The 24,786-nt window shown below is 41.8% G+C and overlaps 2 protein-coding genes across 5 annotated transcripts; one reads left to right on the top strand and one right to left on the bottom strand.

Moving 5' to 3' along the window:
• The first annotated feature begins 3,751 nt into the window (after positions 1-3,751).
• LOC113590222 (keratin, type II cytoskeletal 8-like) lies at positions 3,752-9,359 on the top strand. Its single transcript, XM_027030264.3, has 9 exons — positions 3,752-4,385; positions 6,278-6,486; positions 6,630-6,690; positions 6,797-6,892; positions 7,004-7,168; positions 7,273-7,398; positions 7,498-7,718; positions 7,887-7,939; positions 8,212-9,359. The coding sequence occupies exons 1-9, from the start codon at positions 3,876-3,878 to the stop codon at positions 8,424-8,426; spliced, it is 1,656 nt and encodes a 551-aa protein (XP_026886065.2). The 5' UTR covers positions 3,752-3,875; the 3' UTR covers positions 8,427-9,359.
• Positions 9,360-9,585: 226 nt separating this feature from the next.
• Positions 9,586-19,248, bottom strand: si:dkey-195m11.11 (uncharacterized). Of its 4 annotated transcripts, XM_035523981.2 has the most exons (9): positions 19,022-19,248; positions 13,999-14,042; positions 13,691-13,747; positions 12,864-13,178; positions 12,249-12,563; positions 11,820-12,131; positions 11,604-11,731; positions 11,176-11,350; positions 9,586-10,269 (listed from the first exon to the last, which is right to left on the bottom strand). In XM_035523981.2, the coding sequence occupies exons 1-9, from the start codon at positions 19,246-19,248 to the stop codon at positions 10,055-10,057; spliced, it is 1,788 nt and encodes a 595-aa protein (XP_035379874.2). In that variant the 3' UTR covers positions 9,586-10,054. The 4 variants fall into 4 exon arrangements, with proteins under 4 accessions (XP_035379874.2, XP_081574388.1, XP_081574390.1 ...); XM_081718262.1 differs by having other exon boundaries at positions 11,820-12,563; XM_081718264.1 differs by lacking the exon at positions 19,022-19,248 and adding an exon at positions 18,815-18,947 and having other exon boundaries at positions 11,820-12,563.
• Between the last annotated feature and the right edge of the window lie 5,538 nt (positions 19,249-24,786).

Below are 24,786 nucleotides of genomic sequence, written 5' to 3'. Positions count from 1 at the left end.
CCTGGTGGCTCACACCATTGCTAAAGACATGCAGCCCATAGCTGTGCCAACCATTTGGCACAAGGGAAGGATAGGTACAGTATGAAAATAAAAAACTGTAGCTATGAACTGTGCACTTAAAGTTTATTTTCTGAAAGACTTTAAGTTTCTTTTTCTTTTTTTAATTTTAACACAGCAGATTATCCCGTCACAGTGACTCATGTCCTAGTTCAGCCTTCTGCCAATACAAATCTGGTGTTTACCGGAATGACCATCATTAAGACAGGGCCATACACTGACAGCACACTTACATCATCACATTCATTGACTATCATGCATAGTCTATACAGAACTGATTTTTCCAGCTGCTTTTTAAAGAAGGGGACTGATGGAATTGCTTGCTGTCTGGCTCTGAGGCCTATTCCTGAGCATGTGCTGTGCTGTGCGTACAGCCATGGGACGGGGAGTTGGAGGCCGTCAAACAAGTCAAACATGCTCCTTTTTTAGAAGGGCAACTCCCTCTCAGCCCTGCACTCACCTGGCTAGCTCTCCTCCTGGTAAACAGGAGAGCAGCTGTCAGCCCTAGAGAGATATAAGATATGCAACAAAGCACGAGAGAGTGCTGGAGCTGTATGCAAATACCTCAGCCCGTGATGAGAATGCACATTCATCAGGTACTAAATCTTGAGGCATGAGCCTTCTGACTAACATGGTCTGAGCTTTCAGCCCCCAGCTGAGCTCCAGGAACCTTTTTATCCAGTATCCATAGGCAGAGGAATAAAGAAATGCTGTAAAAGATCCTCTGAAATATTAAGGGAATGTGGTTACATACGGCATGTTGTGTCTATATCTGTGCTGCACTTGAGCTGTCAATTTAACACTGATGGTTGACTACAGAAACAAGATAATTATTTGTTAAGATAAAGGCCTTTATGAAACAAAAAATAGGTGTAATTACTGCAAACAAAATAGTATCTGCAAATTTGTATGTATATTGAATAGCTCCCTCCTTTCTTTTTAAATTTTTGATGCTTTTTCACCAATACTCAAAATCACTAATATTTTATAATATATTATATATTATAATATATAATATTTTATGTGTTATTTTCTTTGCATCTGAATTACTGGTTTATCTCATTTAAAAAGTAATATTTAATTGACTCTGCCTCAAGGATGTTTTTAAGTTTGTGTTAGCATCAGAGTAAAGCAATCCTCCTATGTTTCCTCCACCCTAATCTGTCAACCCATTTGCTAAGTCACTCATCTTAAAGGCCAGGCAAGAATTCCCAAGCTAGCTATGACATTCCCACAGTTATGCAAAAGCCACAAACCACTCATAGCTCTACCAAACACAGGCAGGGCACTTGCTTCACACTCATGCACATTATGTGACATACTACCTGTAAATTTTCCCTTTTGAAGTAAAGTATTGTGTCTCTGAGATTTGTATGTATAGAATAGCTCATTGACAGTGTTGTGCAGACTTCATCTGCTTCGTCATGCTTTTGGAAGAAGCGGACACAGATAGGAATATTCTGAACTAGATCCTCTGCAGACTTTCTTTCAAACATTATCAGATTAAATGTGTGGGCCGTTAATGTAAAGAAGTGTGAAGCTTTTTGGGAGATGAAAACTAAGCAATTAGATCACCTGATAAGATAATGGCACAAAATACACATGCATAAATTTCTGAACATTTGAACCAAACATTAAAAGTGCACTACACCCTATCACACTATCACATTTATTATCAGTTATCTGCAGTTAAGGCACAATATAAACCAGATGCCTATATTATTTGCAGACTCTTGTGGAATGTTTTTTTTACTGGGTGTGGGAGCTGCAGCACTTACAACAATACTCCTGAACTGGGAAGAATTGGGTTTCTCCATGACTGACAGCCAGCTGGACTACATTTTTCACTCACACTTTGTTTGCAAGTAACTTTATACCCACTCCCTAAACATCCTCCATTCATTTTAAGTCTTCACAAATTATCATGAAATACATGCATAACCACCACACTACTTTAGACTGGTGTCCCTAACAAATTATTCAACCATAATCACACCTTAATAATCATGCACACGTATACACACATAAATGCACACATATTTTGCAGATCTAGGCAAGTATGTTGCTTTGTGGCCTTCCCTATTTTGCAATCTACTCCAGGTAAAACGAGGTTACCAGGTAAACCATGTTTATGTTCACTGCAACCTTGAAAATTAGTCAGGAGAGATACACACCTACACCTCTGTAAAAGACATGTCTGATGATCTCACTGTAAGTAGGCCACAAGCATCTCTCTCCTCAATGACCTGGGGAGCCAGCTCAGACATGCAGCTTCTCTCTCTCTGCAGGTCTGTCTCAGATTTTTTTTTTTTTACAAAAGCTCGGTCTGCAAGAGCAGTCTGATTAAACATTAGTCATTGTATAAACTTGATTAAGACATTCACAAAGCAGTGATTCACTGTTACTTCATTTTCACATGTGTTTTGCCATATGCATCATGCTCTCCTGCTCCTGTGTGTGACAACTAATTATCCCATTTCTGTCTCATATGGGAAAATGAATTTGGTCACTTTTACACATGCATTAAATACATTGCAACACCACCAACATTATTTTTTTTGGTATGTGTAGCACCAAGTAACCTACTGGAGTAAATGTTTTTAAGACCTGTTCATTTCATTTAAATTCAACCCTTCAACAAATTCAGTCAGCATTCATGTTTTTAATATTTTAATATTAATTATTAATATGAATTAATATTAATATTAATATTTTATTTTAATATTTGTGGTTAGCTGTATAATGTTGAATGTGTTGTGAGTTTAGGAATTCAGAAATTGTGAAAGGGAAGCCAGACAACTTTGAATGATTTGTGTCACTGAGAAAGTGACTTTACTTTCCCTGCTGCAGCTGAAACGACAATCTGAGGTAGAGAGTAACTACCACACCCAAATCAGGCCACCCACACACAGACATACTTACAAACACACACACATACACACATTCACACATAAAGTTGTACAAGATATGTATGTAAAAATATAACATATATATATATATATATATATATATATATATATAAAATTTAAAGTGTTAAAGTGTAACTGTCTGGTGTGTGTGTGTGTGTAGCTGGGTCAGAGAGTGAGACAGAGTAAGCTCTTTTCTGCTAAGTCATAAGACATGCAGCTCATTTGGAAACATCCAGTAGCATTTTTTTTCCTTGCAGACTCCCTTCCCTGCAACCCTAAGCAGAAGAGTTTACACTTCTGGCATGAATTGCATTACTAACAGTCCTACACTGTGACATCCTCATGGAAAAATCTCCACTTTTGCAGCCATTAACTAGTGTAAGAGGTGCAGCGTGCCCTACCCTACTGAGGGGAGTAGAGATGAACTCATTCTCTCCCTCCGAGGGTGGATTCATGCCTCTCCCTCAACCAACCAGACTCAAAGAGACAGAACCACCCACTGGCATGTCTTCACAGACGCATTCCCTTTTTTAATGAAGAAAAGCACAAGTGGAATTTATCTTCTCTGCTTTTTCACTCTTTTTTTTGGTCCCTTGTACCTGTGGCAAAGCCCCAGGCAGTCTTCGTTCGGCTTTCATTCTATACCTGTTTGACAGGTAAGGCGCGTAGGTGTGGCTGTGTGTGTGCATGTGCGAGTGTATGTCTGTGTGAGTGTGTGCGAGACCAGGTGGCCCCGCCCTGATGCCGTGCGGTGCGGTGCCGTGATCAAATAAAAGGAGGAGGCCAGTAGCGGATCAGCACACAGAGGGACTTTAACTCCTCTTTGTGAGTGACATCCTCCTACCCTCCACTCACTCCTCTCCTTCCTTGAGCAGCACTCTCTCGCTCCTTCTTCTGGACACACAAAGGATGGCAACTACAAGCTACAGCGTGCGAAGCAGCAGAACTGGCAGCGGTGGTGGCGGTGGCGGCCTTGTCAGAAGCAGCTTCACCAGCAGCTCAGCCTATGCCATTCCCACAGGCGGTACCCGAATCAGCCAGGTCCGCCGGGTAGGGCTAGGCTCCGCTGCCGGTTCCGGATTTGGTGCCGGAGGTGGTGGCAGCTTCAGCAGCCGGAGCATCAGCGGAGGCGGTGGAGGCCTCGGTGCAGGCTTTGGTGGAGGCTTCGGTGGAGGCTTCGGTGGAGGCTTCGGAGGAGGCTTCGGAGGAGGAGCTGGAGGTGGTGGATTTGGCGCTGGGGGTGCAGGAGGCCTTGGCGGTGGATTTATCCCACCCCCTCCCATCACTGCCGTGACAATCAACCAGAGCCTCCTGGCTCCTCTGAACCTGGAGATTGACCCCAACATTCACGTTGTCCGCACCCAGGAAAAAGAGCAGATCAAGAGTCTCAACAACCGCTTTGCCAGCTTCATTGATAAGGTGAGAAGTGTTTCCAAACAACTTCTTTTAAAAGGCTTCAACTGACTCACCCCTTATATGTAAAATCTAAATGTAGGTGACTATGAATTATCTTAGCTACATTATGTGATAGCTCATTTTTAGTAAAAGTGTAAATACATTAACTCCACAGATACATGTGCAGGCAAATTATTTATTGTAGCCTTTATACTATGTAAAATATGTAACCTATATCCTGAATACTTGAATTATCTCCTCATACTAAACACTTACATACTAAACACTTGTTGGACAGCTACCATATCTATATTTTGTAAAATGCACTCTCTTCACTTCCAAAGTGCAAAGAAGCTAAAAAATGATTTATAGAAGAAGTGTAATACAGAAGTGTAACACAGTTGCATTAGCACAACAATGTCAAACATGTCTGCCTCACAAAATCCTAGAGAAATGAAGTACTGGTGTGAGGTACATGTACTGTTTTATTTCTGCATGATATACTCCTGCCATATCTGCTCACAGTACACTCTGATGGGTTACAAGCAAAGCCTTGGCTGTAGCAATGCAGAAATTTTTTCAAGCCATTTTGGATGCAGTTATCCTATACAACAAATTACCATAGTGGATGTTTTATAATGAACCCCTGGCCCTCTTCTCTGTCTTGCACTATAATTTATGCTGCACTAGCTCTCTAAACAGTCTATTCAAATATGGGTGGAGGTCAGGTCATAATATACTAACTATATAGCCACACTCATGAGTCACACTCATGCTCACACTTGTTCACTCAGACATTGTGAAGAGAAGAAGAGATGGGAGTTGAGTCTAAAGTTTATTTCATTTCACAGCAGAAATAAAGACCAGAAAGGTATCATTGTAGGTTGACTTTAGCTTGTGTGTGTTAAGTCTTCACTCTCTTGACTTGATTAGGTCAGTTGTTTAGTAATAACAATATTTGGCAAAAACTTGTATTCAAAGCCAATGTGGACAGAGAACACACCCTAAATACCTGCTTACTATGTAGACAGCACACACACATACCTGTATTTTACAGTGCCTGTGGGAAACAGTGTGACACACCCACCCCCACACACCCATTCCCACTGTACACACTCACCTGCATATACAGAAATGCATGCACACACACACACACACACACACACACACACACACACACACACACACACACACACACACACACACAAGGACAATTCCATGCAAATTCCAAACTGCCAGGAAACAGTTCTGTGAGAATGACAAAAAAGAATATTTGAACAGTTATTTGATCACAGTGTATCACAGAAGGCAAAAGAAAATGTCATACCTTAAGTAATGTTTTCTCAGACTGACTTTAAATATACTTGTTAGTCAAACAGCTTGACACTGAGGTCACATATGTGCTCTTCCTTGCTGTAGCTGACTTGTATTAGGGTGTGACGTGTAAACTTGCCTCTGTGATGTTATGTGTTCACTGTCTGTGGAACGATGCAGGCCTAGGCGAGGTTTCTGGCAAGAAGAAAGCCCCCACACCCTTCAGGAGTACATGGTTCATGTCTCATGGACACACCCTGTTTAGCCCACTCTTTCTTTCTTTCTCACACTCCCCCCCTCCCTTCTTATCCCCACCCTGCAGAAAAATGCCTGGTGGAATGACTCATGTCCATTTATGTTTCTTCAGACAATAAACTTGTGGAAAGAGCACGAAAGAGACAAAACAACAAAAGAGCCTTTCTAGCTGTCTCGTGGTATCTATTCATTCAGCAATTTGTATGATTCGAAGCTACTTCAGCACTTTTCTTTTTGGTCCTTTTTGTGAAAAATTATTTGCTTGTTAATTGGTTTCTAATCAGTGATGTTTAAACCAAAAAAAAAGGTCAAGGAGAGAAACCTGAAAATTTGATTTCTCCCCTCAGGTACGTTACCTGGAGCAGCAGAACAAGGCTTTGGAGACCAAATGGCAGTTCTTGCAGGAGCAGACCACCACTCGCTCCAACATCGATGCCATGTTCGAGGCCTACATTGCCAACCTGCGCAGGCAACTGGATGGCTTGGGAAATGAGAAGATTAAGCTTGAGGGAGAGCTGAAGAACATGCAGGGTCTAGTTGAGGACTTCAAGAAAAAGTAAGCTCAATTAGCTAATGCTGCATAAACTAGGTTGCTGTAAATGAAACAACAAATATCACAGCCTGTGACGCATCTAGATGTTAAAAAAGCTCAAATATTATGGTGGTGGTGTTTGTTCATATTTTCTTTGCTCGCTACAGGTATGAGGATGAGATCAACAAGCGTGCTGCTTCTGAAAACGAGTTTGTCCTGCTCAAGAAGGTACTTTTCTTTATTCTTTTTTCATTCTGTTCATCTACTGTGCTGTAGTGTAAGGTGTGCTGCTATATGGACAGCAGCAGAAACTCATCCTTCCTCTTCTCTCAAGGATGTTGATGCTGCCTACATGAACAAGATTGAACTTGAAGCTAAGGCTGATGCTCTTCAGGATGAGATCAACTTCCTCAGGGCAGTCTATGAGGCTGTAAGTTGCTCTTTCATTTGGAATATTATTACCAAAATGAGAGGAAGAGAGAGAGGGAGATAGAGAGCCAGAGAAGGATTTTTAACATGAAATGTTGTTGTTTGTATATAGGAACTGGCAGAGCTGCAGGGTCAGATCAAAGACACATCAGTGATTGTGCAAATGGACAACAGAAGGCACCTGGACATGGACGCCATTGTGGCTGAAGTCCGTGCTCAGTATGAGGACATCGCCAACCGCAGCCGTGCTGAGGCTGAGAGCTGGTACCAACAGAAGGTAGGAGAAGCATGACAAACCTTCTACTACATCTTAGCACTATAATAGAGCCAGCAGTTCTACCATTAATTGCTGCAACTGATTGTTCGCAATGTCTGTTTCAGTTCGAGGAGATGAAGTCCTCAGCTGGTGACTTCACCGAGGACCTACGCTCAGCCAAGACCGAGATAGCTGATCTTAACAGGAGGATTGCCCGCCTGCAGAATGAGATCGAGGCCGTCAAAGGACAGGTAGCCATGAAGGACAGATGGGCCATGGTTGTACTGAACCAGTAATTAATATGTCTTAGCACAGACCCTGATGCTTCCTCTTGCTCTCTATTCCCTTAGCGTACTAACCTTGAAGGTCAGATTGCTGATGCAGAAGAGCGCGGTGAGAGAGCAGTACAGGATGCCAAGAATCGCATTAAACAACTGGAGGAAGCCCTCCAGAGAGATAAGCAGGAAATGGCCCGGCAGGTGCGTGAGTACCAGGAGCTCATGAACGTCAAGCTGGCTCTGGACATTGAGATCGCCACCTACAGGAAACTCCTGGAGGGAGAGGAGAACAGGTGAGGACAGCTTTGGAACTTTTGTTGTCTGGTAACTTTTATATGTTTTGTTACAAGCTTACCCAATAGCAGTATTCAGTGTGGCTTAATCTCTTGTTGACTGTTGTTCAGGCAGGTGTTGAGATCATTTAGAAGCATACTTAGCTGAATCTGTATGTTCCTTCTCAGAATCTCCAGTGGAGGACCTCAGGCTACCATCCATGTGCAGCAGACCTCTAGTGGTGAGTGCACATTACACTTCACAGTGCCACTGACTTGACTTACCTTTGTACCAGTTGCTCATGCCTAACACGCACACACTGTACCCTATCAGTGAAGTGTTCCTTCTACACTATATAGTATATCACATGATTGCCAGTACTTTCAGGTTATCAGGATTAATATTAATATTAAGATTCTTAATCACTAAGATTCTCTACTCCCATTCTTTTCTTGTACCTCTTCCTCTTTCTCTCTCTCATGTTGGATTTTGAATTCTCTGTTTCTAATGCAGGGTTTGGCTATGGTGGTGGAGCAGGTGGTGGCGGTGGTGCAGGATTTGGAATGGGAGGAGGAATGGGAGGAGGAATGGGAGGAGGAATGGGAGGAGGAATGGGAGGAGGTTTGTCCATGTCCGCTGGTGGTGGCCTCAGCATGGGCGGCATCAGAGGTGGCTCGACCATCACAAGAAGTTCTATGTCATCTACCAGCAGCTCCAGACACTTCTAAGCAGAAACGTCCTGAATCCCTTATCTGCCTTCCTGCACCTACATTGACACCTTTTCATCTGACATCATCTGTGGTGCTAAACTACTGTCCAGCAACCATTTTTTGAATGATCCCAAGAGAGGCTACACTGTTTCTTAAAAACAAATTTGCTTCTGTCCCCCTCCCCCTTCTACACAAAGCAATAAAACGACTACAGGGAGCTCTAGTGGTTAGATGTCAGTCGTCTATGAATTGCTCCTCTCTAGCCAGCCAGGGAACTGTGCCAGGTATATGTAGGTTCAGCAGACGCATTTCTTTCATTCCACACTTAACTACTTAACTATAATTAGACCAGGAAGAATGCAAAGGGAAATGTTTGATTTCAGTGTTCGAATGTTATTTTCTGTACTGACGATGATTGGGAAAAAGTCAAAATGACAGCGGCTCTACATTAAAAACAATAAGGCCACACTCAAGAACAAGACATTATCATGTTGACCCGAAGCAGCTGTAGAACAAAGATCTCAATAAAGGTCTAAAAAGGGCCCAGATTTGTAGAAGTTTTCTGTTCCAATAAGAAATCACTGTATCTTTTATAATCATAAAATGGCTGTCAGTTCCACATTATCCAAAAGACCATAACTGATGAAGCAAGCTTCAGTTAACTATCCTGGTCCTGTGATTATATTGTGAGTAGATTTGTTTTGGTAAAACCATCCCTCCTATTAGCTTTGGAGGACAAGCCTCTTAGTGCAGAAGCACTGGCTGATCTGGCAGCTGTATGATCCATTATCTTTGTAACTGTCTACAAGAGCCCTGACTCTCTCTTTTTCTTTATGCTCAAATTACCATCAGAGCAGAATTAAGGGTATTGATCCCTTTTTCCTCAGGCTGTGCCATACTACTTCATGCAAAAACTAAAGCAAAAATAAAATAAAAGATGTTAAGACCAGACTTATCTTGTTAATTGACTTTGCAATGTTTTGAGACCTGAATGCTATAAATCTAAGATGTATAATTATTGTGTAAGGTGATTGAATTGTGTCATTCTCACTGATACCACACACACACACACACACACATAAACACACACACACACACACACACACACACACACACACACACACAGACACACACAGACACACACACACACACACACACACACAAAACAAACAAACAGTTAACACAATTGATTTATTTCAGTCAACACATATACAATATTTCAGTAACATTTTACATCGAGGTTATATTAACTAACAGTATTATATATTAAAAGACCATAAACCTAACCATTAATAAATCATAAGGATTGTTAACAAAATAAGTAAAATTATCACCACTTTTCAAACTCATGCAATACTATAAGTGTTTAATTTCTAATATTATAGAACCCTGTACAATTTAATAACACTACCTATTTATTTCTGAGTTATTTCCAAGTATCCTACACTGTCTGAAATACTAAAGACAATTAGCACAAGTTAATTACTTATGAATGATTAATGACTAGGTTCATGAAATGAAATTCAGTAATTTGTTAATAATTTGTCATTTGTTAATGTAAACTCTTATTATAAATAACATTAATTAAAGAAACGCTAATGTAAAGTGTCACGAATATTTCTGAAGTGAACTGGTTATGCTTTGCCCTATACTTGTTGAAGGTTTTGTTCTGTACTCTCTGGCTCCCCCTGTGCAAAGGTTGGATTATTGCCCACCTGCATTACTGTCAGGTCTTGTGTGGCTGCACCTTGAACATGCTTTTGGCTGATTCGACATACACAAACGTACATGAGAATGGCTACTCCTGCTACTGTAGTGATAATAGCAGCAACAATTGGTCCAGCTGGTGGAGGATCATAGACTGCAGAAGAGAACAAAAGCAACTATGAACCAGGCAGTGGTAGCTCAGTGGTTAAGGTACTTGACTTGTATTTGTAAGGTTGCTGGTTCAAGCCCCCCAACTGCCAAGTTGTTACTGTTGGGCCCTTGAGCAAGGCCCTTAACCCTCATGGTGTACTCAGTCATAATTGTAAGCTGTTTTGGATAAAAGCATCAGGTATCTGTAACTATATAGCATTAAATATTACATGCGCAAGTTATTTGCTTTTTAAATAAAAGTTTAGAATTTCAACCTTAAATTCTTCTCTGGGGAATGTTCTTTGGTGTGCGTGAAGCCTATATCTAAGTTAATGTCAAAGAGATGTGAAATATTCTTCTAAAACACAGTACCTCACATCCATTCTTTTTCTTGTCTTAAAAGTGTGTAAATTAATGAGTTACAAGCTAAGTCCATATCTAAATATAAAGTACCTTGCATGCCACCTAGTGGTGAAGGATGACGTTTTGTATGCAATATTAACAGCAAAAATTATTTTAGTGCTTTCAGAAATTCTGTAACGGTGTTTTAGTATTTCTATTTTTAAATAAAAAAGAAAGAATGAAAACAGCTACTCTGCCACCATGTTTAAAAGGATTAAATCCTAAATGTACTCGGCACATTAAAATATTAATAGAGTTCAATTTCATATTTCTATATATCTGGTCATTTTAATGTTCTTGCCTGTGACAGGCTGCCTGACTGTCAACTAGTTAAAGGCAGAAAGTAGTCTGATACTTCAAGAGAACCTAGTTACATGGGTCTTACATAATCTGTTCTCAGTTAGGATGCTTTGTCGATTTTGTAAGTTGTTTTTTTCTGCTTAGAGTAAATTAACTATTACTAACCCAGACAATTCATCTAAAATATAATAAAGGAAAAGAAACATACTGTAAATGAAGTTGCTGTTTTCTGTCCTTGGTGGGTGGATTAGATTTGGATGGGCATAGCATGCACACCATCCATATTTCATTTTGTCCTTTGACAACTCAGTTCGCATGCTCCCACCTGCTGGGATGTAATGTGTATCCATGTCCTTTCCTTCACAGTTTAATGTGAGGTACACCTGAATAGAATATATAATGCCAAATGGGTTGCCTTATTTTCCTTAAAATATTAGGTAAATTGAAAGACATGGTAATTGTCTTTAACATTTCAGCAATGTTTCTTGGGAAGTTGCTTTTGCAGAACATGTTAATGGGCAGATTAGGAAGGATACATCCTTATCATAATGAAATCTGTTCTATAGCCACATTTTAGATCAGTTTTGTTTACAAAATGCAAGCACTTGTAGCTACGCTTCTACTGAGTCATGTTACCCTGTCAGCATATGTCAGTGAGGATGAATTAAAAGAGCAGATGAATATCACCGACTCCTCCTTCCCGAAGTACACAGAAGAAACAGAAACATGTCCTTCCACTGTGAGCCTAGGGGTAGGCAGGGCACCTACCAAACAGGCAGAGACAGGGAGCCTATAAGAAAGAGGACAAAGTACTAAAAAGTTCCTCTCTCACTTTCTCTCTGTACACCTCACCTGAACACATGACGTGAAGTGTGTGTTGTGTACAAAGCCTTGAACCGTCCATATGGCAGTGGGCTAGCTTCTGCTCTCTCCCACTGCACCTTGGAGTGCCCACAGCATTGGGAAGGACACCCGAAACCCTCTCCCAGAGTAGCGCATGCCCACAGCCCACCTCTCGGCACGTTACATTAGCCACTGCTTTATCAGACACATCAATGGTGGAGAAACATATGGGCCTCCATTCGTCTGAGACCCTGACTGAGAGATACCCAGAACAGGCTGCTGTGCCCCGGGAGGACGAATACAGGCGTGCAGGGAGTTCCTCTGAAGCAACAACCATAAAACACAAACATAAGCCACAAACACAAATGCACTCACCTGCCGAGGATTTGAGGTAAATGAAGGAGGACTGGTCTTCGCTCAGTCCTCTTGGACAAATACCTGGGATGGCGGCCACAGGACTGGACGTGGAGTGCAGCGCCCTGCCATTAATGAACACCTCCATTTTACATACAAACTCAGTGGATGTTGTGGCATCGGTATTATTGACTGAGCAAGCCCAATTCCCTTGTTCAAGAGCCAGTGATCCAATGTATTTGAAAGCTTCTTTTTGAGGGCCGATGGGAAGGGGACGGTAGAACATGCTCAGAGTGACGTTTGTGAAATCTTCACGTGGTATCTCGCATTGTGCAATGTAATCCCCACCCACAGGAACAGCAGGGGGATAGATAGCTATAATAGGGCTTGGAAGGGAAGCTACAGGAGGAAGATAAATGAGGTAGAAATCTAAATTAACCACATATGCTATACTGTGCAAAGGTCTTGGCACCACAAGGAATTATAAGATTTTGATTGTTATAATAAGTATATATTTGCCCGTAAAAATACAATATAAAATGCACATTAACCCTAATTCAATAGAACATTAATGCAGATAAATCACAAATAGTAAGAAATCACTAGAAGGACAGAGGCCTTTCTTAGGTGGCCTAAGATGTTTTCATGGTACCATACACCTGGAGAACCATGCACACATGTAAAGATAAGATCACTCACATATGACTAAGTTGACAGAGTTGCTGAATCCAGAGGTCTGGCTTGTCCTGCTAGACTTGTACCAGCACACTATTGGCCCTTCTCTGTCAGGCCTCACCTTGAGTGTGAAAATGATGGTGTCCGCCTGCCTAAGGTTATTAAACATAATCCAGGACTCTGAGGTTACAGATGGCGCTTCACCTCGATAGATGAACACTGTCACAGGGTATGGAGCCTCGTCTGGGATGGTGCAGCTAAGGTTTACCATGGTGAACAGTTTAATGTCACTTTCATTCACAGAAGATAAAAATGCTAAAGTAGGGACTGGGAGAGACCCTGGAGGGGAGAGACAGGCGACATCACTTGTTATTAAGAGTAAGAGAGGCATGGAAGGAAAGCTGTTGTATTGTTTGATGTTCTTAGGGTACAATGCATTATTATTTAGAGGGAACTCGAACACAGTAGCTGTTGGTTACAGCCCAACATTTGAACACCCCAACTTTTCTGTCAGTGGTGTCTCTATCCTGTTCTGCATCGGACAGTTCCTGACCACATGACAGCTATTTACTGGGTATTGTTGGGGTGGCCGAACATTCTTATCTCAGGATTGGCACTGGTGTATGACAATATCCAGCCAGTAACAATCCTGTGCTCCGAAACTTCTCTTTGATAGGAAGCAGGATAGCACAAATTGTACATGGCGATAGAGAGACAGATGACATGGAGCTCCTGATAGTGCTTTCAGAGTGCTTCTAATAAATAAATGTTTCTGACTAGATGTTTTTGATTGGTAGATCACCCTTAACCTATGATAACATCATGAATAACCTTTAAAGTAGCAGACTTACCCTGGGAGTCAGCTGGCCACAAACTGAATACAGCTATGAAGGCAGTAATTACCAGCACTTGAAAGGGAGAATGATTTCAGTCGTTTTTTAAAACATTTTTGTACAGAACACCTGCCATCTCACTGCAAGAAATGCATTTTTCCTACAGGTGTTTCTAGCAATGTTAAAGCACAGAAAGGCCTCTTCCACATCATTGTTAACAACACAGTACACACATATTCTGTTGTCACAGAGTAAAAAAATATACTTGTCTACAAGTATACTTCAAGTATACTGCTTTGTAGTGATAAAAAACTCTGCACACTTACCAACTCTATTATGGAGAGCCATTTTGCCTTGAGGGTAGCTGACACTGAGAGGGGGTTGGTTTGTTTGCCACATAAGAAAGGAGAAATTGTAAAAGAGCTGGTGAAACTCTCATCTGGTGAAACAGTTAGCCAATGCACCGGATGCCCACTTTCCAAGTAGAGAAGAGGTTGTTTATTGGTTAGCATTTATTCATCAAAATATCAAAATATGTATAAAGTAGTATAAAGCATACACTTGCTTTGTTACAAAAAGAGAATAAAGCTGATATTTTGACCTTTTTAGACCAATTTAAATATATATATATGAGAGAGAGAGAGAGAGAGAGAGAGAGAGAGCACAAATTATATCAAAATTGCAGTGAAGTATGCAACGTTTCCAGAGAAACAGGGACACAGCAAAATAAACACTTTCTCTGGTTATTACTATTATTATAGTAACATGTAGTACTATTTATAGTAATATTTATATTTATATTTGAAATAAAACTATTTATATAAAATTAACATTTTTATTTTATTCCATAAACTACTGACAACAATTCTCCCAAATTCCAAATGAACACCATCATTTAGAGAAGAAAATGACAACTGGTCAACACAACAAAAAAAGACACATTGTTTTCAGACCTTGGCTTATTCAAATATTCTGTTTGTAATTGTAATTGATTTCAGAAAATATTTGGTGGAATAATCCTGATTTTCAATCACACCTGTCATTTGTCTTGGCATTCTCTACACCAGTATTTCACATCACATTAACTGTTAAATATTTGGATCAAGTGATCACCTAATCAATTTTTTTAACTTGTCACGCCCCGGTCGGTGTCCAGCCAGAGCAGCTCACAATCATCCACCAATCACTTATCAGGTCTCAATCACCTGCTTATTAGCTAATTCCCTTCACCTGTCATTTGTTTGTCTCTCCCTTTTTAAGTTCACAGGTTCCCATTCCTGGCATGCTACATTAGCCTTCCAAGCAGTCTAATGCTATGCTGCCCCACCAGAAGATTCTCTGCTGCAGATTTTTACTTCATATTCTCTTTCTGTTTAAAAAGTAGACTGCTACATTGATGTTTCAATTTGATTCAATTAAATGTTATTATAGCAGTACAATATATAAGTGTAGTTACAAATAGAGCCTAAACTACTCTTTTTAAAAAAAAAAAAAAAAAAAAAAAAAAAATTTAAGGCTGTGGTAACTGAAGAACATGTAATCTGTTACTTTCCAGCACTGGAAAAATTGCATAATTTGTGTCAATTATGTAACTTGAGTTCTCTTTTTACTTTATTTCCTAGCAGATTTGTGTTTTGTGTGTCAGAGACAGAAAGAAAGATCCTTTCTCAACCATGTGAGTCATTCTTCTGATTGATATTGCAGGACTATTTTGCTGACACGTCCATGCTCTGCTGCAGTAGTTTCAGGTGCATTTCTTCTAATGTCTTCTAGCACCAATAAGGAGTATAAATGGGTACGGCATGTTCACTTTTCTCTGATGGAGAAACAGCAGTATTTTTGTAAGACATTTATGTGAACTGTTATTTCAGTACACAAAACGTGTACTGCAATAATAGAAAATACAATTAGTGCAGTCTTTTAAATGTTTTTCATTTTATGCCTCTCGTATCCTCTACTTGTACACAACAGGTATGAGGTAAGCTGGCTTTGAGCCCTTACATAAAAGCCTGTAATAGATAAGCTGTTGTCCCATGAAGGATGACTGTTTGTTTTAGAACTCTTAGTAAACACATTCAGAATAGATATGTAAATGTTAGGTAGTAGAGAAGTGCTGTTTTATTTGTGTAAGAACGGTTCTTTTATAAACATATCATTCATTCAAAGTGTCACCTCAACTCCCAGCAATACTTCTGCCCACTGCTATTGGTGGTGATGATGCATTTATTGAAACTGCTGTGTGTCTGTACTTACTAATGAAGTCCTGCCAAGACATCAGTGCTTCCGTTTTGGAATGTTTTCCCATGGTGATGTTACTATTGTGTTTTGGGGGTTTGCTTTGCCCTGTCTTTGGCATTTTGGACTGACTTTCTGCACTTTTATGCTCTTTGCCGTATCTCTGGTTCCTTGGACTTTTGCTTTGTTCCCTGTACACTTTGGTTCCTGCATTTGGAAATGCCCCTGGATTGTTTGACGTTAAACATCACATGAATTGGTAAAAGCCTTGTGAGCATGCTTTGTTACACAACTTCTTTATACTTTGACATATGTAGGCCACTGTTAGGTCAGGTCAAATCACTGACAGATCAGCCTAGGGCTCAGCCCACTGCTTATAAATTTCCCAGCTAATTGACTGATTTTAGATTTGTTTGCTGTCATGGAACACTTGCCTCTCGCAAGTCGCATCTTTTGACCCACCATGTGCAGTGGAAGGGTCTTGTTTGTTGGTAACCACGCCTGCACACACCTACACCGAGTTAGTGTTTTGTCTGTGTATTTAAACCCTTGTCAAAATGTGCAGGTTCTTGGTCATTGTTTAAGTTCACATTGTTCATGGTATTCATGGTCACTGTTTTTGTTTTTTGTTTTGTCAATAAACGTATATCCATGTCACGGGAGTCTGTGCATCCTGCTCCTCGCCCTGCGGCACTCGGGCAGCATTACATTTGCTGCTTAAGAGAAATATTGCTTCTTCTGTCTCACTAACAGATGTCATGGTGCATGGTTTGCTTTTAGAGATAATCCTCAAAAAAAAAAAAATTAAGATGCTGTACAATGTTCAATGTGTCGCTCATACACACTGGTAAATTATAACATGATTCATTTTATTTTTAAATTCCCTGAACTGTTTTTATTTAATTACTAATCATGCGGCATAATTTTTTTACCCGAGGAAGTCCGGCAGTGGTCCAGCTCCACCCCCTTCCTCTTTTCTCCCCAGATATACTCTCATCCATTCTCTTACTCTCACCATGCTGAATATCTCTTCCAGGATGAAGATATGTATTTTCTCTCCTGGCTTTTAAAGCCAAAGCAGAGGTTCTGGGAAAAGCAGTGCTGTCAAATAGTGTAATGGACTGGAGATTACGTTGATGTGGAATGTGGCCTCATCATTGGTGGATTATTTCAGAAGTGGGTGCACATGTGTATGCAGACCCTGTGCCAAGTTCTGAGTTCATACAGTGAGACAGAGTAGTTTAGACAGTGGGCATGGAGGGGCATCAGGATCTGAGACTTTGTGGCTCTTTCAGAAAGTTGTGGCCATGTGAGGGTGCTACTCCATCAGAAAGCAAGATAAGTCCTCTTCTGTCCCCTTCCCTCCATGACTTTCAACTGCCTTGCTCACTTAATGCATGTTGAGTGGTTCATACTGGCAACCATATTGTTTTGCACATTTCAAGTCATGTACCACAGGCTTCTCATAACTCCTACAACCCAACCCCAACAGCTGCCTACAGTTCTATACAACTTAAAGTGTATTCCTATATTTTTTTTTTTTTACATTTGAAGTTTTCATTATTTAGACAAATCCTAAACTTTATACCAAGGTGGATGTTTTGATGAACATGAAGAATCTTCACAATGTATTAGTAATTAGCTGTTTTGTGTTATCAAAACATGTGCAAGGCTTTTTAACTACACTGAATTATCATTGTGTGTATGAATAAAAATACTGGTAACATTTTTCATTCTGTTACACTGTAATTAATGACAGAGTTAAACTGTAGTAGGGGATATGTAAGGGTTACCAAATAATGTTTTATTATATTTTAGTTACTTCCTGAGGGAGTTGAAGAAATGTGTGTCTAATCCAGAACAGCTGGGACAGTAATTTATCAAAGTTGTAAATTTGAGAGAGTATGTGTGTGTGTTTGAGAGAGAGAGCAAGCGAGCGAGCAAGTGAGAGAGAGAGATATCAGCTAGTGCATAACTGATGATTACCATGATTGAAGATGATGGTTTATTGCTTTAAATTTATTTTCATTTAACTATTAAGGAAGTAAAGAATTCTGGGTATTGCCATGGTAGAGAGTAAAAGATAAAGTAGAGGGGTTTGTGCACAGAAAGAAAAGATCCAGAACTATGATATGGCTTCTGCCGAGTAACTTACCTTTTAACAGGTTGATGGCACCATTTTTAAAATTTCACAACAACATTTGATTGCTTAGTCACAGGTTGTAAGAGCAAATTATGGTACAAATTTTACTTCGTGTACAGGTATGTACATGTGTGTTTTGCAGGAACAGAGGCTACACATGTATGTGGTATATTGTCAGAACAAGCCCTAGTGAGATCACATCATCTTACAATTCATAGACACTCATTTTGAGGTGATTCTTGTTGCCAACACAGTGCTTGTGTTTGTGTGGTATGTGTATGAGAGAGCGCGAGAGATTAACTGTTCCTGTCGTTTTCTTTTGGCAAGGATCTAAGACATCAGTTGGCCTGCAGGTTGCAACTAAATGATCTGCTTATTAAACCTGTTCAGAAGATCATGAAGTGCCAGCTCCTACTCAAGGTGTGTATGGTAGCTTGTATGTGCGGTGTCCGCTATTTTCACTACCGTACAATAAAGGCAATGGCTTATTTGTGTGTGCGCAGGACGTTTTGAAATATTACATTAAAACAGAAATACACAAACGACCTAGAGGTAATCAGAACTCCAAGGGGAAAGTACAGCCTCAGAAAGTGTAATCCAGTTAAGCTTTCCATGCTCAGAATCCAAGCAAAAACATCATTGATTCTCCTGTGTTTCTCCCATAGAGAGCAATTGAGGCGATGTGTTTTGTTCCCAGACAATGCAATGATATGATGAATGTTAGAAGACTGCAAGGTTTGAGGTAAGGCACCAACCATACTCACCAGCTTTAAGATGGCGCCGGCGAGGTCGGCTGCCGTCACGACTGCTCCGTCCACACCTGGCACTTTTTTCGCTCTTTTCACTATCTTTTTCGTTCTTTTCGCTCTTCCCGCTACCCCTGACTTCTCCGCAGCCCTTCTCTACACACCACGGCACGTATCTCGTACAGCAGAGATGCCCTTATTTCTCTTAATCTACATAGCACTCACCTCAAGCCGTCTGTAACCCCGGACCCAAGATGGCCGACGGAGATCCTGAGGGAAAACAGAAGACGCGGCGCGAGGAAAAGGCCGCGAGGGAAGCGAGCCGGCGTCAGGAACAGGCTGAGGGCTCGGGCACACCGAGCTCCCTTACCTAGCATCCTGCTAGCCAACGTCCAGTCTCTGGCCAACAAGCTAGACGACCTCCGGGCCAGGATAAAGTTCCAGAGGGACATTCGGGACTGCAATCTCCTCTGCTTCACCGAGTCGTGGCTGAACCCAGCGGTACCAAACCACGCTATCCAGCCGGCCGAGTTCTTCTCGGTTCACCGCATGGACAGGACGGCAGATTCGGGGAAGTCGAGAGGCGGCGGAGTGTGTGTGATGGTAAACAACAGCTGGTGCAACAATGCCAACGTTGTTACTCTCGCCTGCTCCTGCTCACCCAACCTGGAGCTGCTCGCCCTCAAGCTTCGTCCTTTCTACCTTCCCCGGGAGTTCACTTCGGTCATCATCAACACCGTGTACATCCCACCTCAGGCTAACATTGACACTGCACTGTGTGAACTTCATGAGGCTCTCACACAGTTTCAGGCACAGCACCGGGACGCTGCACTTATTGTGGTTGGGGATTTCAACAGCGCTAACCTCAAGCGTGCGGTGCCCAACCTTTACCAGCACGTAACCTTCCCCACCAGGGGAAATAGGACACTAGACCACTGCTACACCCCATACAAGGACAGCTACAAGGCACTAGCTCATCCACCGTTTGGTAAGTCGGACCACGCCGCCATCTTCCTCCTACCAAAATATAAACAAAGGCTGAAACGGGAAGCTCCGGTTCAGAGGGAGGTCGCGCGCTGGACAGACCAATCGGTGGCCGCTCTGCAGGACGCTCTGGATGACGCGGACTGGGACATGTTCCGGCGCAGCACTGATGATGTCAGCGAGTTTACGGAGGCAGTAGTAGGATTTATTGGGAAACTGGTGGACGACACGATCCCAAGAATCACCATCAAGAAGTTTTCCAACCAGAAGCCCTGGGTGGACAGAACCATCCGCGAGGCTCTGAACTCTCGAACTGCTGCTTACAATGCGGGGATCATCAGCGGGAACATGGACGAGTACAAGTCCGCAGCATACGGAGTGCGCAGGGCGGTGAGGGAGGCGAAGCGGCGCTACGGGAAGAAACTAGAGACACAGTTCCAGCAGAGTGGCTCTAGATCCCTGTGGCAGGGACTACGGATGATCACGGACTACAGGAGCCCACCCTCCGGACTGATGAGTGCGGACGAGTCTCTGGCGAACGAGCTGAATACATTCTTTGCTCGCTTCGAGGCTACATCTAGCAGCGCTAATGCTAGCAGCACAAATGCTAACGGCGCTAGTGCTAATGGCACTATCGGCGCAGCCAATGGCACATGCGCGGGGCCCACCATAGAACAGCGCCCTCTCATCATCACGGAGAGTGACGTGAGGAGAGTGTTTAAAAGGGTGAATACCAGGAAGGCGATGGGACCAGACGGTATCTGCGGGAGGGTCCTCAAAGCCTGCGCAGATCAGCTAGCCCCGGTATTCACCGACATCTTCAATCTCTCCCTGACGCTCGGTATTGTCCCGTCCAGCTTCAAGCGGTCCACCATCGTACCCGTCCCGAAGAAACCTCGACCCTCCGACCTCAATGACTACCGCCCTGTCGCCCTCACATCAGTCGTGATGAAGTGCTTTGAAAAGCTAGTCAGAGACTTCATCACATCTTCACTGCCAGCCTCCATGGACCCACTGCAGTTTGCATACCGCCACAACCGCTCCACTGACGATGCGATTGCACATCTGCTCCACACTACACTGACTCACCTGGACGAAGGGAGGGGAAATTATGTTAAAATGCTATTTGTCGACTACAGTTAAGCATTTAACACTATCATTCCCTCCCTATTCACTACTAAGTTGGGAGATCTAGGACTGTATACATCCCTGTGCGACTGGATCTCCAACTTCCTAACAGACAGACCACAATCAGTACGGGTGGGCAACTGCGCCTCATCCACCCTCACCCTCAGCACTGGAGCTCCTCAGGGTTGTGTCCTAAGCCCCCTGCTCTACTCACTGTACACCTACGACTGCACAGCCACTTCCAGCTCTAACATCATTGTCAAGTTTGCTGACGACACCGTTGTCGTGGGTCTGATCTCGGACAACGACGAGAGGGCCTACCTGGAGGAGATTAAACAACTGGAAAACTGGTGCCAGGAAAATAATCTCCTCCTAAACGTCAGTAAGACAAAGGAGCTGATCGTGGATTGCAGCAAGAAGCAGGAGCGGCACTACCAACCTGTGAGGATCAGTGGAACCACGGTGGAGAGAGTAGATAGTTTCAGGTACCTTGGTGTTCACATCTCGCAGGACCTGTCCTGGTCCCGCCATACCAGCTCCCTGGCAAAGAAGGCTCGTCAGCGTTTTTACCACCTTAGACGCCTAAGGGACTTCAGACTGCCCTCCAAGGTACTGCAGAACTTCTACACCTGCACTATCAAGAGCATCCTCACGGGGAACATCACTGTCTGGTTTGGGAATAGCACCAAGCAGGACAGACAAGCACTCCAAAGGGTAGTGCGTTCAGCAGAGCGCATCACTCACTCGGAACTTCCTGACCTGCAGACCACCTACAAGCGGTGCCAAACCAAGGCCAGGAAAATTGTGAAGGACCCCACCCATCCCAACAATAGACTCTTCTCTCTGTTGAGGTCAGGGAGGCGCTTCTGCTCCCTGAAGGCCAAGACAGAGAGGCTGAAGAGGAGCTTCTTCCCACAGGCCATTCAGGCCCTGAATCAGGGAAACTGATAAACTGTGGGGACCACCACCACGTAACATGACTGTATATCTGTACATCTGTATATATAGATTTAGATTTATACTCAATTAACCTGTTACACAACAACTGTAGATATGGTATTATACAAAATGGATCTGTACATTCTGTAGATTGTGTACATATATACCCAACCATATACATTGTACATTGTGTATATAATCATAATATACATATATTGTACATACATTAATATATTTTGTACAAACATAGAATATATATATTTATCTATATATATATATTTTTCTCTATGCACCCCTGGTTCTCTTCCTCAGTTTGGACAGAGCACTCTCCACCATTTCACTGCGTGTTATACTGTGTATGACTATGTATGTGACGAATAAACCGAACTTGAACATTGTAAGGGTAAAACAGTTCACCATTATCTCAAAGACAATGTAGTTTAAATATTAGTTGTTGATGCAGACATCACTGTATTGATGCTTGTAGAAAGACCTGTTGATGTATGAGATATGAGTTGATGGGAGTTCCCACTGTGCAATGTGTCTTCAGGGGAAGCTGACACCTCAAGGCAAACTTCTGCAGCAGGACACCTTCACATTCACTGAGCAGGAAGCTGGAGTCTTGCACCCATCCCAACAGAGGCAGGTATTGCTCTTTGAACACCTCGTCATCCTGAGTGAGCCAGTCAACAGGATTCTCATTGCCTGGGTACATCTATAAGAACAGCATTAAGGAGACAGAGAGAGATGGAAGAGGCGAGTGTGAGGCAGATGCAGGGAGGCCTGTACAGGACCTCACACTGCACTGCTCATTGTCATTGTCAGACTCCCACCATCTACACATCATGGCACATTCTTCCTCAACTGCAGTATAATCTTTGGGCACCTACTGGAAATCAGTTCCAGTTCAAAAATCTGCTTCAGTTTTAATGGCATTTTTTTAATTTATTTTAAAGCATAGATATTTAGCTCCAGGTCCCTACTCATCTCCATGACAATGATATCCCAAAGTCCTTTTCTTCTTCAGTGACAATACATTAAATATATATACCGTCTTAGATCTAATCTTGAGTCAGCATACATATTTTGAGTGTCATTCTGGTGCAAAGAAGAACAAAACAATGTATTTTTACATTAGTATTTTTTGTTGTTTACCTAACTGTATGACTGCAAATGTCAAATGTACTATATCTAATTGTAAGGACGTTTTACAGTAACTTACTAAGTTTGGCAGACACATGGCTAAGGTTGAAGGAGCTGTTAATACTTTTCTGGAAGCACCACAGCTCCATCCATTCATCCATGATGTTTACTTGACCAGACATGCAGAATGAATTCTCTCACAGAATAATGACATGAAATTGTGAGAACTTTAAATAGATGTCAATAAATCCAGCAGCTACTTCAGAATAAACATCATGTATATTTGCATGTAGGTTCTGTTCATTTGCAGTTAATACAGGTCTAGTTATTTACATTTATTTACAAACTTAGACTTAGAACCGTACTGTATTTTATATAATATTAAACAGCAATTTTTGGTTATATTATGTGAGTAGATGTTAGCTGTGTTACAGTAAAGACCAGACATATGCATGCACATACACACACTCTTTTCACTTTTTACCCTAATAAACTAATGAGCAACATTTAAAAAAGAACTTGAGACATTCAAATTCTTATTTTCAAAACTTTATCTCATTCCATTCCACAGTTCCAGATACTCTCATACATTTACAAAAAAAAGGGCAAAGTTACATTTTTTTTTACCCTTCTAGATGTTTTGGGGAGTTTGTGTACTACATTTCCTTTAGAGTGTGTAATAAGCAATGCTAATTTCTGTTTATGGACATCAGGCTGCCACCTACTGGTGGAAATACAAATTAGCAACAGAATTAAAAAATCTTTGTGTTCCATGCAGACACAGTGACAAAGCCAGTTGTGAAGTCAGTGCGACATCAAAAAGTGCAATGGGCAGAGACAACGCAGTGATGTGGAATTCAAACAAAACACAACATAGAACATCAAATATCAGCTTCCAGACAGACCTCCGCCCCTCATTTTTTGCCAAGGTAAAACCATTTGAGGTCCTTCACAATTCAAGGCCATCTCTGCTGCTGAAGTCACCATGGTATCCTAAAATCACAGCATTGTTTATCTTCTCTTCCTTCGACTTCGGGTCCACACAGAGATTTCCGCAGGAGGAGCAGTACATGGCAGCGTTCACATGGAAACCACTTATCTGCATGTGGCAGGGCTTGGTTTTACATGGCAAGTTTATATCGAACATGTTTCAGGTTTAGTATATCAAACAAATGACACGTTGACACGTTTCAGGTTTGGTCTACCAAACAAATTTTTTTCCCCAGTTTGGATTGTTTTTAGACAGAGAGAGTCATTTGGTGGAAAAAGTACTATACAAGTTCACTACAGCCTCAAATAATAAAATTACTTATTTGAAACCAAACCATGTGATTTTCAACTTACCAACTTGTGCAAATCATCAATTTCCCCCTCTGATAACTCCCACATGTAGACATGCAGCTCAATCTTCAGCCAAGATATTAAACAAGCACAAAGGAAGAACACACAGACACAGACACACACACAAAATTAAGTGTAATATCTGTTTCTTATTTTCTGAGATCTTAATGGGCAAATGATGCTCCTCACTATACCATTTACAATAACCCAGAAGCAATCAGCAATCTGACAGCAGATACCACAGGGGACATTCCAGTGTAAATGAGCATGCAGTTTAAAATGAGCATCCATGGAAACACCCCCACAGACCCCTGCTCCTCTCACAAAGACGCATACACATTCATTCCAGCTTGGAACCACCAGACATTAGCTCATCCAGCTCTACATGGTCTTGTTCTCACGATGCTGAAATGAGGAAATAAGACAATGGCTTCATATTTGGAAAATAGTTTTGG

The sequence above is a fragment of the Electrophorus electricus genome, chromosome 7, assembly GCF_041902795.1.
Source record: "Electrophorus electricus isolate QZ-2024a chromosome 7, ASM4190279v1, whole genome shotgun sequence".
Classification (NCBI taxonomy): domain Eukaryota; kingdom Metazoa; phylum Chordata; class Actinopteri; order Gymnotiformes; family Gymnotidae; genus Electrophorus; species Electrophorus electricus.
The sequence above is the reverse complement of the archived record's forward strand: the minus strand, read 5'-3'. Positions and strand labels throughout refer to the sequence as shown.

Excerpts from the sequence above, each read along its gene's own strand:
- LOC113590222 (XM_027030264.3), top strand. The coding sequence starts at position 3,876 with ATGGCAACTACAAGCTACAGCGTGCGAAGCAGCAGAACTGGCAGCGGT. Across the intron at positions 4,386-6,277 it reads TTGCCAGCTTCATTGATAAG|GTACGTTACCTGGAGCAGCA; the intron begins GTGAGAAGTGTT and ends TTCTCCCCTCAG. Across the intron at positions 6,691-6,796 it reads AGTTTGTCCTGCTCAAGAAG|GATGTTGATGCTGCCTACAT; the intron begins GTACTTTTCTTT and ends TCTTCTCTCAAG.
- si:dkey-195m11.11 (XM_081718262.1), bottom strand. The coding sequence starts at position 19,248 with ATGTCCCTCTGGAACTTTATCCTGGCCCGGAGGTCGTCTAGCTTGTTG. Across the intron at positions 13,748-13,998 it reads GGCTCTCCATAATAGAGTTG|TGCTGGTAATTACTGCCTTC; the intron begins GTAAGTGTGCAG and ends CTCCCTTTCAAG. Across the intron at positions 13,179-13,690 it reads GTGGCCAGCTGACTCCCAGG|GGTCTCTCCCAGTCCCTACT; the intron begins GTAAGTCTGCTA and ends TCTCCCCTCCAG.